This window comes from Typopeltis vanoorti, chromosome 5, assembly GCF_054136105.1.
Source record: "Typopeltis vanoorti isolate ZY-2024b chromosome 5, IOZ_Tvanoo_1.0, whole genome shotgun sequence".
Lineage (NCBI taxonomy): Eukaryota > Metazoa > Arthropoda > Arachnida > Uropygi > Thelyphonidae > Typopeltis > Typopeltis vanoorti.
Window position 1 is genome coordinate 127,886,318 of NC_143553.1, and position 19,708 is coordinate 127,906,025.

General features: G+C 35.2%; 1 protein-coding gene across 1 annotated transcript in view; it reads right to left on the bottom strand.

Moving 5' to 3' along the window:
- The window catches only part of htt (huntingtin), a 1,164,033-nt gene that overhangs the window by 886,937 nt on the left and 257,388 nt on the right, over positions 1-19,708 (bottom strand). The window contains exon 11 of the mRNA XM_090393484.1: positions 18,368-18,510. Coding sequence (XP_090249610.1) covers positions 18,368-18,510 — 143 coding nt within the window. The remainder of the gene's footprint in view (positions 1-18,367; positions 18,511-19,708) is intronic.

Below are 19,708 nucleotides of genomic sequence, written 5' to 3' on the forward strand. Positions count from 1 at the left end.
TGACATGATGATCTTTCCCAAACAGGGCTAGCATACTCGGCTGTCGAAAAGCAGAGTGCCAATGCAGAGGTGTGCAGTACTTGTGGATTTGCACCCCACTGAGATGATATTAATCGACAAAGAATATTATTATGTGTTTGAGTTTTAGCTGCTGTCTTCTCTATGTGTCGCTTATAATTTAGGGTGCTATCTAGTGTAACATCGAGGTAAGTTGGATTTGGATAATTGACCAGTTTCACACAATTCCATTCTATATTCAACTCTCTCCTTGCCTCCTATTATTATTATTATTTGACACCTCCAGGGAGTCCAAAGACTCATCGAGGGAGAGTGTGCCAACAGCATCGAACGATTGGTCCCCTTCCAACTACTAACCGCACTCAAACTTACTTAACTGAGCCATTAGTAGCAGAGGCTCTACCAATCGACCAACCTTTTCTGGCTGAGATGGAAAAGACACATTTGGGTTTTACTGAGATTTGGTTTCAGTTAGTTTTCCTTATAGTAAACTGTAAGAGTTTCTAGCTCTTGTATGAGCTGCTTCTCAATGTCATCAAAGGATTTTGCTTGATAAGCTATTGCCTGGTCATCTGCATATAAGAAGGTTCTTGACCATTGGTTGATAGGTTGGTCATTAGTATATATATTGAAGAGGAGGGGAGATAGCACACTTCCCTGAGGTAGACCATTTTTATGGATATGCCATCTGCTCCTCTTTCCTTGAAAATCAACAAAGAATCTCCTGCTGAACAGCAGCGACCTAAATATCTCCACTAATCGATAGCTGTTATCATGTTAAAAAATGTTTAATTTTCTTGACCAAAAAGCTCCGGAAATACTTTTATTGGGATTATATTGATCAAGTGCATATAATAACAACTAAGTTATATCAACTAGTTTCACCAACTAAGTCTGTTGGCATTTTCAGGGTACATAACTGATGCACGGCACTAAAAAGTAAAAAACTGTTACAAACTATAATCGACCAATTCCAATTATATTAAACAAAGAACAGAGCACGTACAATACATTCATAGAGCGCGGATGATATCACTTGTTGTTATTTAGGAACGTTCTATAGTTGGCACTATAATTCAGTTCTGGCGAGTTGAAGGATCTGATAAGGGTCTTCCAGATCACAGGCAAGATTAGTCCTTGGTTCCTGTTAAGGTTTTGTATACAGCAGGCAACTGTTGTTGCCTCCTTAAAAATTCGGGAGCGGAAGTCCTCCTCCATGTAAGGAATTGTGCTTCTATCCCACTCTATGGTATGGTTCATTCTTGAGAAATGAAAAGCTAACGCCGATTTTTCTTCACTGTTATTATTGACGTCACCTATGTGTTCTTTTTTGCCTAATTTCAAGGCTCCTTGAAGTTTGGCCGATGAAATTCAAGCTGCACGAGCATGGTATGTTATAAACTCCAGTATATTTGGAGAAAGGGTGGCTATCTTTTGGAGATCTTAAGAATTGTCTAATCGTTTCTGTGGGTTTAAAGGCCACTCTTATTTTATGTGGTCTAAGGAGTCTAGCAATCTTATTGGAAACTGTCCCTAAGTACGGAATGATGATGGTAGAAATATAACGTACATCATCTTGTTGTCTTTGTCGGGGTTCAGAGAAAAGTATCTCGTGGACGAGTCTTTGAGGAAATCCATTCATGGTAAGGTTGGTGGATATCAGGGATAGTTCTTCCTGGAGGTCTTGTTGATCTGTTGTAAGGAAAGAGGAATGGTTCTTCAACATGTGTACAATACTAAGTTTCAGAGAAATGTGGTGTGAGGAAGTGAAATGTTTATAACGTCCTGTATTGGTAGGTTTGCAGTAAACTGAGAGGTTGATACCACCATTCGGAAGCTTCTTAATTAAAGTGTCCAGAAATGATAATTGGTTATCTTCTTCAAGTTCTAGAGTGAATTTGATTGTGTGGTGTAGAGAGTTGATTTTGTTAAGAAAGTCGAACAGGTCCTTTTTTGTGTGGTTCCAAATGATAAAGATATCATCCACATATCTCCACCATACTGTGGATTTCCTCAAAGACTCGTCCACAAGATACTTTTCTCTGAACCCCGACAAAGACAACAAGATGATGTACGTCATATTTCTACCATCGTCATTCCATGCTTGGGGACAGTTTCCAATAAGATTGCTAGACTCCTTAGACCACATAAAATAAGAGTGGCCTTTAAACCCACAGAAACGATTAGACAATTCTTAAGATCTCCAAAAGATAGCCACCCTTTCTCCAAATATGCTGGAGTTTATAACATACCATGCTTGTGTGGCTTGAATTACATCGGCCAAACTTCAAGGAGCCTTGAAATTAGGCAAAAAGAACACATAGGTGACGTCAATAATAACAGAGAAGAAAAATCGGGGTTAGCTTTTCATTTCTCAAGAACGAACCATACCAGAGGGTGGGATAGAAGCACAATTCCTTACATGGAGGAAGACTTCCGCTCCCGAATTTTTTAAGGAGGCCACAACAGTTGCCCTCTGTATACAAAACCTTAACAGGAACCAAGGACTAATCTTACCCGTGACCTGGAAGACCCTTATCAGATCCTTCAACTCGCCAGAACTGAATTATAGTGCCAACTATAGAACGTTCCTAAATAACAACAAGTGATATCATCCATGCTCTATGAATGTATTGTACGTGCTCTGTTCTTTGTTTAATATAATTGGAATCGGTTGATTATAGTTTGTAACAGTTTTTTACTTTTTAGTGCCGTACATCAGTTATGTACCCTGAAGATGCCAAAAGACTTAGTTGGTGAAACTAGTTGGTATAACTTAGTTGTTATTATATGCACTTGATCAATATAATCCCAATAAAAGTATTTCCACAGCTGTTTATCATGCTGTAAATTTTGACTATAAGCTTCCTAAGATTTAGTGTGTCATATGCTGCTGTCAAATCTACAAATACAGCTCCTGTATTTGTAGTGCATGATCTTCCTGGTCTAAATCCTGTCTGTTCTTTTATCAGCACTTTCTCTATTTCTGAACTTAGTCTGTTCAAGATTAACGTCTCATACAGCTTCAGTGTTGTGCATAGGAGAGCTATAGGACTGTAGCTCTTTGGATCCTCAGCAGGTTTACCCAGTTTCAGGATAGGTATTACTTTCGTTTGCCTCCATATGCTGGGTATTTTAGCAAATTTCCAACAAAAGTTGAAAAATTCTAACAACCACTCTATTGCCTTTTCTCCCAGATTCCTTAGTATCTCGTTTCTGATGTGGTAGAAACCCCTAAAATAAATTTATTTGAAAATAAATAATCAAAAACTGGGTACTGATATAAGAGTTTTTAGAGAGATTAGGAAAGCAAACAGATGACATCAGTGGCAGAATATAAAAAATGAAGATATCACAAAGAATTTGACATTTAATATTCAAGAATGTGTAACCAGAACTTATCTAAGATGGTATGGTCACTTAAACAAATGAAGAATGGAAAAAAAATTGTGTTTGAGTGAAAATTGGTAGGAATAAGTCATGATAAATGTAAATTGATGCAGCTGGAAGTATTTTACAAGATCAAATCACAAACAAAACAACAGACTAATCTAGTAGGGGAAAAAAGTTGTTAGTCTGAACTAATCATGAAATATTAATTGTGTATACTGTCATAATATCCGGTACAGTTCTTGAGGAATATTTACACATGAACAGTGTCAACAAATTCATTTTCAATACTGACAGCTTATATAATTTAGAGGATATGACTGCTAAGTTGAAAGTCATGGTTCCTTTTTTCCTTTTGGTCCCACCTATCATTTCAACCACAAATGTAATCAAATAGTAATGTTACTTCATTATTTCTGAAAGTAATGACATTTTCTTCTGTCTATTTGTTAAATATCAAAATATAGTCAACTCTTGCTATGAAAAACTCTTAGTAATGAACAAATTACCAGAGCAAACAATTATAATAAACTCATACCATATAAAATGAGCAGGCATTCTGTTGGAATGTTTGTGTAAAGAAGGATCCCATTTCTGATAAGTTTTTTTGGAATAATTAATTGTAAATAAGTGTGTGTTTCTGAGTAAGAGTTGCTGTAAACATTGTGTGCTTGCAGTGCTTCAAGTGTGTGGGCTTTGTTAGTTTAAGTTTATGAAATTGTTAAACTCAGAGCTTAGTATTGTAACCGGCAAAGGAAAGATGGTGGTGGCTTTGTCTTTGTAGGAATTTAATTTTGATTTTAGTCGTTTTGTAAAATGTGAGGTGTGCTATATGTACTTGTTCGATTATGTAGATAAATTAGGGATATTTAAGGTGGATGGAAGGAGGGTGTGTGTGTGTGCAAAGTGTGATCTGAATGAGAACTCGATGAGTGGTAACACATTAACTGAAAGTGTCAGTAGCAAGAATGCCAAGAGGATGAGTGCTCAACAGATAGAAAAAAAGGACAGTGTAAAAGGGCAGTTAAAAAATAGTAAAGTTTTTGAAAAAGCAAATGAGCGATCTGATGAATTTAGCAATCGATAATAAGAAAGATGAAAGTGATACAAATGTAGTGGAAGTTGAAAAACAGGGTGAAATTAAATGTAAGGTGTCGAGCGGCATCGACAGCAAACAAGCATGTATGGCGAGCAATAAAATTGAGAGTATGAATAAGAACGAAAATGTGATGAAAGATTTGAAAGCTGAGTTGGTTAAAATGAAGTAAGAGATGGAATGGAAGTGGAGATATGTACGGAAGAGTGAAAATGATGAAAATGAATAAAGTCGGTTGAAAGAGGTAATGAAAGCCCGATGAGTGGTGCTGTATGGGGATTCAATTAATTCAATTATTAGAGGTATGGCAAATGAGAAGATGCACAAGGTTTGTTTTCCTAGAGGTAAAATAAATAGAGTGATCGAGGCATTGAATATGAGGAGTAAGCAAGCAAAAGAGTTGGTAATAGGAAATGAATAACTTGACTGGGAATAACTAACACATACGATTGGATATCATGAGATTATTGATAAGGAAAAAAGATTATAGTGTGATAGGAAAGGCAGTCAGTGTGTTGCCCAGATATGACAGTGATGAAATGAGCCAGAGAGCAAAGATTGTGAATGATATGTTAGCAGAAATGTGTGAGGAGAAAGGAGTACAGTTTTTTAATGTGGAATGAGTTTGAAGGATCAATTGAACTGCATAAGAATAATGGACTGCATTTGAATTGGTTTGGTGTGAGTCATTTGGAAAGACTGTTGCTGGAAGGTAGAAAAATGAGTGCAGAGAATGAATTTCATCAAGTAAGAAGTGATGTGGAAAAGGAGGAGAGAAAGAAATGAGAGATTGAAGTGGTGCTTATGAATGAAGTGGGCAGAATGAGTGTAGAGAATAAGAGAACAAGTGCAAGACAAACAGAGAAATGGTGAGACTCAAGGTGGATAGGGAACCACAGCATAAGAAAGGTTGATCCAACAAGAGGATGTGAATGTGTGTGTAGACAAAAAAAGAAAGGAGGGATGACCTGGAGTGTAGAGAAAACAGTTGTATTTGAAGATGGTTCTGGGACGAGCAAGGAGAAAAAGAAATGACTCAAGGGAAGTATGGAGTAGTCATATCTAATAAGCGGTATCAATGAAACTTGTCATAGATCCAGGAATAGGATGATATGTTTGTATATGAATGCTAGAAGTGGAAATGCCATTGTTTCAAAACAATTCCAGAAATGGGTTGAAAAAAAAACAATGGTATTATCTCTGATGGACAGTATGAATTTGCTAAAGGGAGGTCACTTTTTATAATCTACTTGCCTTTTACAACAAGATGACAGCTGCACTGGACGAGGGAGATGGATATACAGTAGTATACTTAGATTTTGCAAAGGCTTTTGATAGATTACCACATGATAAGTTGATAGTCAAACTAGAGCAGATGGGGTTGGATATTAGATTAGTAAATTGGATTGGAGACTGGCTATTTGATAGGTATCAGCAAGTTGTTTATGGGGGAAGCAATATCTAGGAGAGGAAAGTCACTGGTTGTGTGCCTCAGAGGTCTGTGTTAGAGCTATTCCTGTTTAACCTGTATGTTAATGATATTGGCGAAGATTTGGATGGGGATATTCAGTTGCTTGCAGATGATGCAAAGTTGCGATGAACTATGAAGAGTAGAGAGGATGTTGTGGCCTTACAAGAAGACTTGAATAGATTGAGTGAATGAGCATGGGAATAGGGATGCCAGTTCAATGTTGCAAAATATGAGGTTTTAAAATTTGGGAAACAAAGATGGTATGTAGAATTTATGATTGATGGGGATATATTGTTGAAGGTGGAGGAAATAGAAGATCTTGGGGTGATGGTGGATAAGGATCTAAAATTTAGAGGACACATTGCCAAAATTGTGAGGACAACACAACAAATTCTGAGAATGATGCAGAGGACACTTACTTGTAGAAGTAAGAAGATTCTTGTTCCATTGTATATTAGACCATACATGGATTACTGTGCACAGATTTCATCACCTGGTTTTCAAAAGGACGAAGAGATGTTGGAAAAGTTCTAGAGGTGACTGACTAAGGTAGTTTCTGATCTCTGGAATGTTGAATATGGGGAAAGGTCGAGAAGATGCAATTTATAGAGTCTAGTGGATAAGATGTAGAGGGGTGATATGATAGAGACGTGCATGTGTAAGGGGTTGTTATAGGATCAATGTTGAAGAGGTTTTTCATAAAATGGTGGGAGATCTGGGGAAAACAAGAGGTCATCCCTGGAAGCTTTAAAGGAGGGTGTGAACAAGGAAGTGAAAAGCAGTTTTTTTGCATGCAGAAGTTATGAATGATTGGAATGCCTTGCCTGAGAATAAGGTATCTGCAGAGAATTTGAATGTGTTTAAAGCACAGTATGATGAGCTGGTGTATGACAAAGGGACCTACTAGATGAGTCATTGACTCCATGGGGTTTTAGGGTAATAATAATAACAAACTTACAAAATATCCCCTGGCAAAGCGCTAAACCATAAGTGCTATTTTAAAGGAAATTCAATATTATTATTATTATCCTGAGACCCCAATGGAGTCAAAGACACGTCGCAGGTTCCTTGGTTCCTTCCTTTCTATTACTCCCACCTATATTTCAACCATGAAAGTAATCAAACAGTAATATTACTTCATCATCATTAAATTCCTACCATGTACCATCAAGGGGTGTACAGGATATGATAGTACCACATGAAAAAATTATATCATTACTAACTTCCTATCTAAAATTTTCCTCCAAATCAGTCTGTTACTTGTCAAGACTCCAACATTTTCAGATCTTATATTTCTATCGTCTAAGGCACTTTGTACTGTATCAATCCACCTATATCTTGGTCTTCCTCTGGGTCGTTTTCCTGCCAACCTGGCAAAGAACACTTGTTTTGCTAATCTTTCCTCTCCCATTCTATTTAAGTGATCATACCACCTGAGATTCGCTCTGCTAATGCATTCCTGGAGGCTGACAATGTCAAGTTCTTTCCTAATATCCTAATTTTTAATATGATATTGCCATTGATGCCTTCTGTTCACGCCTCTAATCTTTCTCAGGACTCTCATATCTGCAGTCTCTAGTCTTTGGTCAAGTGTTTTACTTCTGACCCAGCTCTCAGATCTGTAAGTTAAAACTGGTTTGAACACTGTCTTGTATACAGCTAATTTAGTGTTCTGACTAATTTCTCTCTTATTCCATACGAATTTATTCAATTGACTTCCCACCATTACCAGCTTTGCTGATTCTGTTGTCTATTTCTATATTTAATTTACCATCTTCACTAAAAATCGTGCCAAAGTAGCTGAAATGTTTTACTTGTTCCACAGGTTCTCCATTCACAACACAGTTGACATTTTCAATGATTCTGCCTATTTTCATTGTCTTGGTCTTTTTATTTTATTGCTGACCTTCATACCATATCTATTACAACAGTTATTCAATTTAGTCAGAGAATCCTGCAGACTTGTAGCGGATTTATTTAGAAGTATAACACTGTCCGCATAAAGCAAAGAGCTGACATTAACATCTCCAATTTTGATATCATGTTTAATACCACTTTCCTTCATAATGTGATCCATATAGATAATGAATAACAGAGGGGATAATGTACATCCTTGTCTCACACCAGATTTAACATTAAACCATCTTCCTGTACTTCCTTCAATTCTAACTGCTGACTTACAAAATAAAAAATGATGGTACAACATGCCAAAATAAATATTACTTCATTATTTTTCAAAATAATGTTATTTTCTTCTGTCTATATGTTAAATATTAAAATATAATCAATCTCACTATGAACAACTCTCGGTAATGAACAAATTACTACAGCAAACAATTATAATAAACTCATGCCTTATAACAAACTTACCAAACATCCCCTGGCAAAGCAATAAACCATAAGTGCTATTCTAAAGGAAATTCAATATTATTATCCCAAGACTGCCAAGGAATCAAAGACCCATTGCAGGAGGTCCCTTTGTGATACACAAAGCTCATCATACCAAGTCTTAAATACATTCAAATTCTTTGCAGACACCACACGCTCAGGCAATGCATTTTAATTATTCAAACACTCCGTGCAAAAAACCTTCGTTGCACTCTCTTGCTTACACCGTCCTCATACAGCTTCGGGGGATGACTTCTTATTCTCTTTTCCCACCATTTTATGAAAAACTTCTTCAACATTAATCCTATTACAATTCATTACCAACTTGTACATCTTTATCATATCATCCCTCTTCATGCTATCCATCAGACCATAGGTTCCCAAAGTGGGCGGTACCTCCCCCCCCCAGTGGGCGCTGAAGCCTTCTAGTGGGGCTATAGTGGGATCAGAAGCATTTGGGGGAGTTCAAGTGGTCAGTGGCTCTTTATAGAAGAAATTAATAATATATATTTAAAAATTAATTATTTTCGTGATTTTGCGATTAGATAATCATTTAAAATTTAAATATTGCATTTTAATTCATCTTATGCTCGTCTTACACGATCAATTTTTTTATCAATTTTCTATTTCAATTATTTAATCATTTGAAAATTTACCATGTCAGATAGAAATAGATGTAATTTTCTATGTCAATGAGAAAATAGAGCATGTATATATGTGTGTGTATAAGTTATGTTTACAGTAGCAAATATATTCGTTATATTTCATTTCAAAAATATATATAAAATATATAAAACCACTTTTCTAATTGAAATGTACAAAAATAAACCCAATTTTATATAATTTAATATTCCAAGTAAAAATAATAACGGCAAGAAAGAAATAAAATCGTAAATTTTAGTTAGCCTAGTTAATACTAACTTATATTGCTAACTAGAGGGAAAAAACAAAGCAAATATTATTCGAAACTTATTATACTGTTTTCTGTGATTATGTTTTGTAGGTTTGTTGTTTATATCTTGTGTAATTATTTATTTATTAATTATTATTGATAATTATTCAGACAATGTCGTGGTCAGACAAACAAAATGCGCTTGCGTGCAAAATAAAAAATTGAACGTGTCATATAATATATTTTAACTTCTATTTTTTATATACTTAAAAAATGTATTCATTTTTTGCTATTGTAAAAATTGATCGTGCCATACAGGCTTTAGTCTATCCATGCAGTAGACGAGTCTTAACTAGTAGTATATCGGTCAACTATTACGTAGGTAATTCATTCAATTCAGCATGTTTTGACATGAATATGGGTGCTTGTGACTTGTTCAAAGCACGAGTACGATGGTATTGCAAACAAGTCAATGCATGCAAGTCGATTCGGGCTAGATTTCAAATCTATAAATACCAGTGGTTTAGGAATAAGTTTCATTATTTTTTGTGTGCTTTGCCAACAATCATCAGTCGAAAGTGTGATAGATAAGTGGAGTCATACAAAGTGTAAATTAAATCTTTTATTTTGTGAATATTTTTGCAAATTTTATTACTTCATTATGTCTGAATATAAGAAGAAATGTCGACCGTACAGTATTGAGTATTTGAAATATGGTTTTATTCAGTCTCCTACGAACCGATTATTACCTATATGCTTGATTTGCCAAAAAGTGTTTTCAAATGAAGCAATGAAGCCTTCTAGGCTACAAAAGCATTTGATTAAAATGCATGCTGACAAAAAGAATAAAGATGAGCCCTATTTTCAAGTACTAGAAGAAAAATATTTTAAACGTCTAACTATATCAAAACTTTTCACGTCGTCCACTAAACAAGATAATGACGGATTACAAGCTTCTTATAATATTTCAATATTAATCGCAAAAGCGGGAAAACCACAATTGGTGAGGAATTAATCTTGCTGGCAGTAAAAGAAGTAATAAACACTGTGCTTCATAAGCCAGCATCAGATATCATCAGGAAAATTCCTTTGAGCAATAATTCAGTGCAAAGAAGAATCGATGAAATGGCTGAAGACGAAAAATCATTGTGTGATTATTTGAAGATATGCCAATTTTCCATTCAACTCGATGAATCAACTCTCCCAAATAATGAACCACTACTCTTATCATACTTATGATTCATAAAAGAAGAAAAAGTTTGTGAAGAATTATTATTTGCTAAAAACTTCGAAGTGGATACAAAGGGAGAATCTATGTTTAATATCATGAATAAGTTTTTTCAAGAGAAAGACATTCCTATTCGTAATATTTTGTCTGCTGCTACTGATGGTGCTCCAGCAATGACAGGGCGCCACAAGGGTTTCATAGTGCATTTGAAACAAGCAGTACCAAATGTACTCGCTATACATTGTGTTCTTCATCGTCAACATTTGGTTGCGAAAAATTTAAGTGAACACCTGCACACGTCGCTCCATTACGTTATTAGAGTAGTCAACAAGATTAGAAGCAATTCATTGAGTGACAGATTGTTTAGCCAACTTTGTAGTGAAAACGATGAAGATTTCAATCATTTGCTGCCTCACATAGAAGTTCGCTGGCTTTCAAAAGGTATTTGTCTGAATCGATTTTACAATTTGTTTGATTCAGTACTAGAGTTCCTAGAAAACAGAGACGATGGATTGCGGGCCAACCTGATTACATCCAAAAATGACATCGCTTATTTGACAGACCTCCATAAAATATTTAATGAAGTCAATCTACAACTACAAGGTGATGAATTGAATTGAATTAAAACAAAAAATGTTATTGCCACTTTTGTAGGGAAACTTCTTCTGTTCAAGCGGAATATGGGCAGAGGGGAATATAGCCACTTTTCAAATTTATCAGCAGTGTCTCTCAAAAAGGAAGATTTACTTACATACTGCCAACACTTGGAGATTCTCCATGCTGATTTCAATGAGCGATTCAAGGATATTCTAAACATGAATATACCAAATTGGTTCTAGATCCTTTCTCACATGTAAGCACAGCAGGATCATCAAATTTAGAAGTGGAACTCATAGAACTCACAACAAATGAAGAACTAAAAATAAAATTCAAAACTGGATACCAAGAGTTCTGGCTTCAAAAATCAATACCGACACTGTACCCTGGATTATGGGAAATAGTGCAGAAATTTTTAATTGCATTTCCATCTTCTTATTTGGCTGAGCGTGGGTTTAGTGCTGTAGTGAATTTACTATCTAAGAAAAGGAACTGATTGCATATAACTGAGCGTGGCGATTTACGACTGTTTTTAACGAAAGTTGAACCCGATATTAACAAACTTTTAAAAATGCACCAGGCTCATCCTTCACATTAATTTGTTATTTTTTCTTTGTATTTTTACTTTGTAAGTTCGAAATAAACCATCTAATACATTTGATGGTGTTTTAATTATTACAATAAGATTCTTACTAATGTAATGCAATCTCTTAATATGTATTCCAAATTTTCATATTTAAACCATTGTATGAAACTTCACATTAATTTGTTATTTTCACTTTGTATTTTTACTTTATAAGTTAGAAATAAACAATTTTGTAATATATTTAATGGCGTTTTAATTATTACAATAAGATTCTTACTAATGCAATGCAATCTCTTAATTGTATTCCACATTTTCATATTTAAACCATTGTATGAAACTGTGCATAATGTTATTCGAGCATACATTTTACAATCTTTACATATGGGCTACGTTTCACCAAAATCGGTATAGCAATAACTGTGTTCAAGATGAAGCACATATTGGCCACTTCTTTTTAAAAATTTAACAGCATAAGCAATAACGTATCATTAGTAGCTATTTATGTCAAAAATATCAAACGGCTTGAACGTGGAAAACTGTTATAATGGGGGGGGTTACAAAATTTATGTCTTGCAAAGTGGGCGGTGGCCTGAAAAAGTTTGGGAATCAATGCATTAGACTTTATAAATAGCATCTTTCCAACCTTTTTTTCATATTCAACATGCCAGAGACCAGAAACTACCTTAGTCGATCACCTCTAGACCCTTTCCAACATCTCTTCATCCTTTTGAAAACCAGGTGACCAAATATATGCATAGTAGTCCATATGTGGCCTAATCAATGGAACCAGAATCTCCTTGCTTCTATAAGTCAGTGTCCTCCACATCGTCAGAATTCATTGCATTGTCCTGGCAATTTTGGCAATGTGTCCCTTAAATTTTAGATTAAATCCTTTTCCACAATCACTCCAAGATCTCATTTCCTCCACCTCCAACAATATATCCCCACCAAGAGTAAATTCTACATCTCATCTTTGTTTTCCAAATTTTAAAACCCCTTCGCAACCTTCAACTCACATCCCTACTCCTGTGCCCATTCACTCAATCTATTCAAGTCTTTTTGTAAGGCTGCAACATCTGCTCTAGTCCTCATAGTTCTTCCCAACTTTGCATCATCTGTGAACAACTGAATATGATCATTCAAATTTTCTTCAATATCATTAAGTGGCCTTAAAACAGACCCCTAAGACACATCTCTAGGTGACTTTCCTCTTCCAGGATACTTTTTTCCTTTTTTTTTTTTTATGGGGCCATACAAGAGAGATTTATTGATCAACCTATAGGACATTAGTACCATATATGGGCAAAATGGGATACTGCTCTCCCACATGCTCAACCTGCTGATACCTATCAGATAGTCAATCTCCAATCCAATACACTAGTCTAATATCCATCCACTGCAGTTTGGCTATCAAAATGCTTTGCAAAATCTAAGTATACTGTGTACACATCTCACTCACCCAATGCTGCTGTCACCTTATTGAAAAAAACCAATTAAATTATAAACCATGTCCTTCCTTCAAATTCATGCTTTCCATGAAAGATAATAATACCATTGTTGTCAACCCAATCCTGGATCCTGATTCTCACTAGCCTCTCCAACACTTTAACCAAAACACCTGACACACTGATTGACCTATAATTTGATGTATGATTTCTGTCACCTCCCTTATGAAGTGGTACAATCTCCCCTTCCTTCCACTTTTTTGGAACTTGACCCAATGTAAAACTCATATTAAACAAACATGCCAAGGCAGATATCAGTTCCTTGGCACAATCCTTCAAAGTATGTAGTGATATATCATCTGGTCCCACAGCCTTATTGACATCAAGTTTGCTCAATTCCCCATATACCTCTTGCTGATTCAGAGTCAGTCCCTCCTCCTCATCATGATCCACTGCTCTCAAACACTTCATGGTCACATTCACAGAACATTTATGAAAGACCTTTATAAAGCACTCATTAGATATTTCAACTATATCTTCTGCAGAAGTTGTCCGTATATTATTTACTCCAATCACTGTCATCCTACCATAATCGTTCTTTCTTTCTTTTCTCTCTCTCTTTTTTTTTTTTTTTGCTGGCTGCACATCAAAAGTATGTACATATCAAAGGCAGTTAGATAATGAAGCCAAAAAAAAAAATAAATAAATAAATAAATAAATAAAATAATAAAAAAAATAAAACCCTAAGGGTTTTTTTGGCTTCATTACCTAACTGCTGCTCACACTGCACTGTTACTACCCTTATCAACCAAGTCACCCTCCTTGCATGTTCTTTGTACTCTTCATGAAATTGATTATTACCAATAATCTTACTTTGCCTCCATAATGCCTTCTTTTATTTTTTTACGATACAAAACATTTTTTACAATAAAGCAAAATATTCCAACAGATGACAACAAATTGAGAGTTCGCTGTAGTTTCCATATCAAATGATTTAGAAATCCCCAGAATGAAGAATGTGAAACATGTCACTCATAAAGTAGTTTGTGCTGGCCTGCTGATTGCAAGGTTTTTATCATAATAAGTACAAGCAACTCATTCTAGATTTCTTGAAAAAAGGTATTAAGAAAGAAACAGGTAAGACTCAGAATTCTTTAAAAAATGTTTACATTTTTTTTTTTATTCCTACAATAGCTTTTGTGCTCCAAGCATCTCGAAGTTGAATCAAGTCTTCTTTTTTAATCGGGCGAATGAAAATCATAAGTGTGTGAAATACCTGCTACCCAGTGATTTTGGATAAGAAATAGAAGGAAAAATAATGGAAGAAAAATCACTTGTGATTTCACTTGATAATCATCATCATCAAATTCCTGCCATGTACCCTCAATGGGTGTACAGGATATGATAGTACTACATGAAAAATTTACATCATTACTAACTTCCTATCTACAATTTTCCTCCAAATCAGTCTGTTACTTGTCAAGACTCCAACATTATCAGATCTTATATTTCTATCGTATACACTCTGTACCGTATCAATCCACCTATATTTTGGTCTTCCTCTGGGTCGTTTTCCTGCCAACCTGGCAGAGAACACTTATTTTACTAATCTTTCCTCGTCCATTCTGTTTAAGTGACCATACCACCTGAGATTAGCTCTGCTAATGCATTCCTGGATGCTGACAATGTCAACATCCTTGTTTTTAATATAATATTGCAATTGATGCCATCTGTTCACACCTCTAATATCTTTCTCAGGACTCTCATATCCACGGTCTCTAGTCTTTGGTCAAGTATTTTACTTCTGACCCAGCTCTCAGATCCATAAGTTAAAACTAGTTTGAACACGGTTTTGTATACAGCAAATTTAGTGTTCTGACTAATTTCTCTCTTATTCCATATAATTAATTCAATTGACTTCCTACTCAGCTTTGTTGATTCTATTGTCTATTTCTATATTTAATTTACATCTTCACTAAAAATCGTGCCTAAGTAGCTGAAATGTTTTACTTGTTCCACAGGTTCTCCATTCATTAATATGATATTGCCATTGATGCCATCTGTTCACACCTCTAATATCTTTCTCAGGACTCTCATATCTGCGGTCTCTAGTCTTTGGTCAAGTATTTTACTTCTGACCCAGCTCTCAGATCCATAAGTTAAAACTAGTTTGAACACGGTTTTGTATACAGCAAATTTAGTGTTCCGACTAATTTCTCTCTTATTCCATATAATTAATTCAATTGACTTCCTACTATACCAGTTTTGTTGATTCTATTGTCTATTTCTATATTTAATTTACATCTTCACTAAAAATCGTGCCTAAGTAGCTGAAATGTTTTACTTGTTCCACAGGTTCTCCATTCACAACACAGATGACATTTTCAATGATTCTGCCTATTTTCATTGTCTTTGTCTTTTTATTGCTGACCTTCATACCATATCTATTACAACAGTTATTCAATTCAGTCAGAGAATCCTGCAGACTTGTAGCGGATTTATTTAGAAGTATAACACTGTCCGCATAAAGCAAAGAGCTGAAATTAACATCTCTAATTTTGATATCATGTTTAATACCACTTTCCTTCATAACGTGATTCATATAGATAATGAATAACAGAGGGGATAATGTACATTCTTGTCTCACACCAGATTTAACATTAAACCATCTTCCTGTACTTCCTTCAATTCTGACTGCTGACTTAGTCAAATAAAGACTAAGTATTGCTTGATATAATGCCCCATTGACACCATATAACTGTAGCATATTGAATAGCTTCTCTTGGCACCTTGTCATATGCCTTTTCCAAATAGACACAACTTAAATACAGATCTTTGTTATATTCCCATGATTTCTCCACTATTTGTCGTAAAGTGAAGATCTGATCCTGACAGCCTCTATTTGACCTGAATCCAGCTTGTTCTTCACCAAGCTTTTCTTCCACAATTCTTCTCAACCGTTTCTCAAGTATACTTGCATATATCTTACCAGGCACACTCAGTGTAGGGAAATACCCCTGTAATTCTCACATTCAGTTTTATTTCCCTTTTTTATATGGGTACTATGAGAGCTCTACTCCAATCATCGGGAATTCGTCCCTCTGTCCAAGCATTCTGAACTATGCAGTGCAGCCACTAAGACTTTTATACCACCATACTTCAGCATTTCTGGTCGAATATCATCTACTTCTGCTGCCTTTCCACATTTCAAGCCTTTGATCGCTTTTTCTACTTCAAGTATGGATATGTATTCCTGACTGCATGCCTGGTCAATGTTTTTTACCACTGTGCTATCATCACTGCTTGTTTCATTTAGTAGTTTTTCAAAGTAATTACTCCATACTTCAAGAATATCTTTTTCTCCAGTTTCTCATGTCACCTTTATCATCTCTAACTCCTTTTACAGCACTCTTTGCTCCATTCCTAAGCTTCTTTAACAACCTCCAGAATATTTTGCCACCGTCTTGATATTTATTTTCTATGTTCCTGCCAAAGTTTCCCATGACTTTTGTTTAGCTAGTTTTACACAGAGTTTAGCATTCTTGCATTTGTCTCTTTAGTCTCTAAGAGCACAAGTTGACTTATTTGCCAGGAACTTTTGATATGTTTTCTTCTTTTCCTTCACTGCCTCTTTAACTTCCTGTGTCCACCACGGCGTTCTAATTTTTCTATCCTTGCAGACAGCTTCACCACATGCCTCTCTAACTGAATCAATCAGGGTTTTCTTCAAGACTTGCCACTGAATCTCTTAAAACTTTCTTACATGTTATTCTTTTCAATATGAAATTCAATTTTATCCTGCTCAAGACTAAATAGTGATCGCTTCCAATTTCAAATCCTCTGTACACTCTGGTGTCCTGCACCATGGAGAAAACATTACTATCAACAATAACATAGTCAATGAGACTTTTCTTATTTCTTGCCTCTTCTCTCCATGTGAATTTGTGCACATTTTTATGTTGGAACATGGTGTTAGTAATAACCAGTCCATGTCCTGAGCAGAAATCCAACAGATATTTGCCATTATTATTAGCTTTGCTCTTTTCTCCAAATTTTCTCAAAAGACAATCACTTCCTACTCTGCTATTTAGATTCCCAACAATGACCTACTTTTCCTTTTCATTGTGTCAGTTGCTTTTTCTAAAGCCTGAAAAAATTCCTCCACTTCTATCTTAGTAGAACCTTCTGTGGGACCATAGGCACAAATAAATCTCATTGTCCAGTTCCCCATTCTCATATTTGCCCACATTACTCTACTTGAGATTTTGCCTGCCATTCAAGAAGATTAGCCTCATATTTTGTGTTGAACACTATGGCTACTCCTTCTTTTCCTTGATTGTCATTGCCTGAATATAACATTTTGTATTTATTGCTCAGAAAGATCTCACCAGTTTTTGTCTTTTTTGTTTCAGTCACCCCTATTATGTCGATCTAGTACTTATCTAATTCCTCAGCTAGCTCCATTTCTTTGCCATTCAGGCTTCTTATGTTGATAGTACCAATCTTTAACTCTGGTGATGTTGAGTTGGGGTGTGTTTTCAGATTTATTCCAGTAGCTGACTTTTCATTGTTTGCCCTGGTTTCCTGGCAAAAACAACGGCGGCCTTGTTTAACCAGGAGACGCCCCAGGCGGCATAAAATTTTGTCATGTTGTACCATCATTTTTATTTTGGTTTTACCAATAAGAATACAATTTGGTCGGCTAAATCCCAAATTGCCAGCCTATCCTCGTTCATTTCGTTCAGTATCCAGGTAGATAGCCAACAGGGTGCACCACGAGAAGGTGAGGATTGGACATTAGGTCAGAAGCCCTGGTCGGTTCTCCACATTCCTTTAAAAGCTATGTGGAGGTCTCCTCTCAGTTATAGAGCTTTGACCCTTAAGCACCCCTTCACTTGATAAAGGTTATTAAAATGCACTTTAGTTTGAAGTATAGATTATTAAATGCAAGAATAAATAAATAATTATGCATTCTTATTATAATGCATGTCTAATAATCTTCACTATGTTCAGAAATACCATTAAAAACTCATTAAATTGAAGTATATTCTAATGAAACTTTTATTATAATTATGAAAACATTGGCAGGAATTTGTACATTTATCTGAAAAGTAATTTGCACAAGTGCATCCTATAATACTTTTTACAACTTTATTAAGACAAATTATGGGGATTTCTATTTTTTATTTTATATTTTTTATATATTATTTTATATTTTTATTCTATATGTGATAATTTTAATTTCAAATTCTCTACCTTGAATTCAACTTTTGCTCCTGGAGAAGGAGATGAGGTTACTTGTTCCCAAATTTCTGATTCAGGTTCTAATAGTTTTTCATCACTGGCTCCTTTTTTAAGAGGAGGAGGTATTTTTTTAGGGCTACCAGCAGTATGAACACCTTATAACAGAAATACAAATTTAATTTCATAAAACTTTTAAGATAAACATAATTCATTCAACTACATAACTAAATATTTTTATTAAAGATACCAAGAAATTATATATTTGGTTTAATCCTAGGGAAGAGTCACTACCTAGATCGGTTTTGACCTTTACTGAGGTCTCATCAGTGGGAGCCAGATAAGAGCTTAATAAAGAGGTCTCATCTGGCTCCCACTCGAAACTAGTCTGGGCAGTGACCCTTCCATAATGCATAGCATTATACATGTCTGTAAGGATATGTGCTTTGCATTATGGGATACTAAGGCAAGTGATGCGAAGTCATTAGCTTCTATATACGAGTTGCCCCAGTCCTGATAATACTTCAGGTGCAAACTTTGTTTGCTTACACTTGGATAAAGGATTAAACCAAGTATATAATTTTTGATATCTTTAATTTATAGTATAACCAAGTGGAAAAACTTCCAATAAATTTTTATTTCTGTATTGTTCATTTTTATTTTGAAAATCCCTGCTTTAAACACACACATGCACGCAATAATTATCTTTAGTTATGCTATGTATACCCTTGCCAATACTGTAAATGTTTTACTTCTACTGAACATTCAGAGGAAAATGCTAAAATGAGAACAAAATTAAGAGACAACAATAATAACAGTAAAGAAGTACTATCAACAAGTATGGAAATAATTCATGACATAAAAAGGAAGGAGAATCTTCCAACAATATTCTTGTATGGAGGCACTGTTAATTATCACAGCAAAGGAACCCAGACCTGTTTTTTATTCTTATTATATGGCTATCTCCATAGATTCAGGTGACTCATTGTAAGCAACCCATACTAACCTTTATACATACAACACCCATCATAACTTCTCCTTAAACTCGATCGCTGTTAGGGCCACTAAACTATTTTTGGCAATCCATTCCACTCATTCACTTCTCCAAGCAAAAGTGCTAATCCACACACCCTTACTAACCACTCTTACATAACTCTCTCTCTATTTGTCATATATCGAAAAATTTCTTTTGTCAATCTTATAGAATCTCTTTAGCAACCTGTAAGTTCCTATAATGTCCCCTCTTTTCTGCCTATAAACTCAACTTTGAAATTCACACAACTTCAATCTATTTTTACAGGGAATGTTTCATAGACCTCTCAGCTTAATTACAAGTCATTGAATCCTTTCCACTAC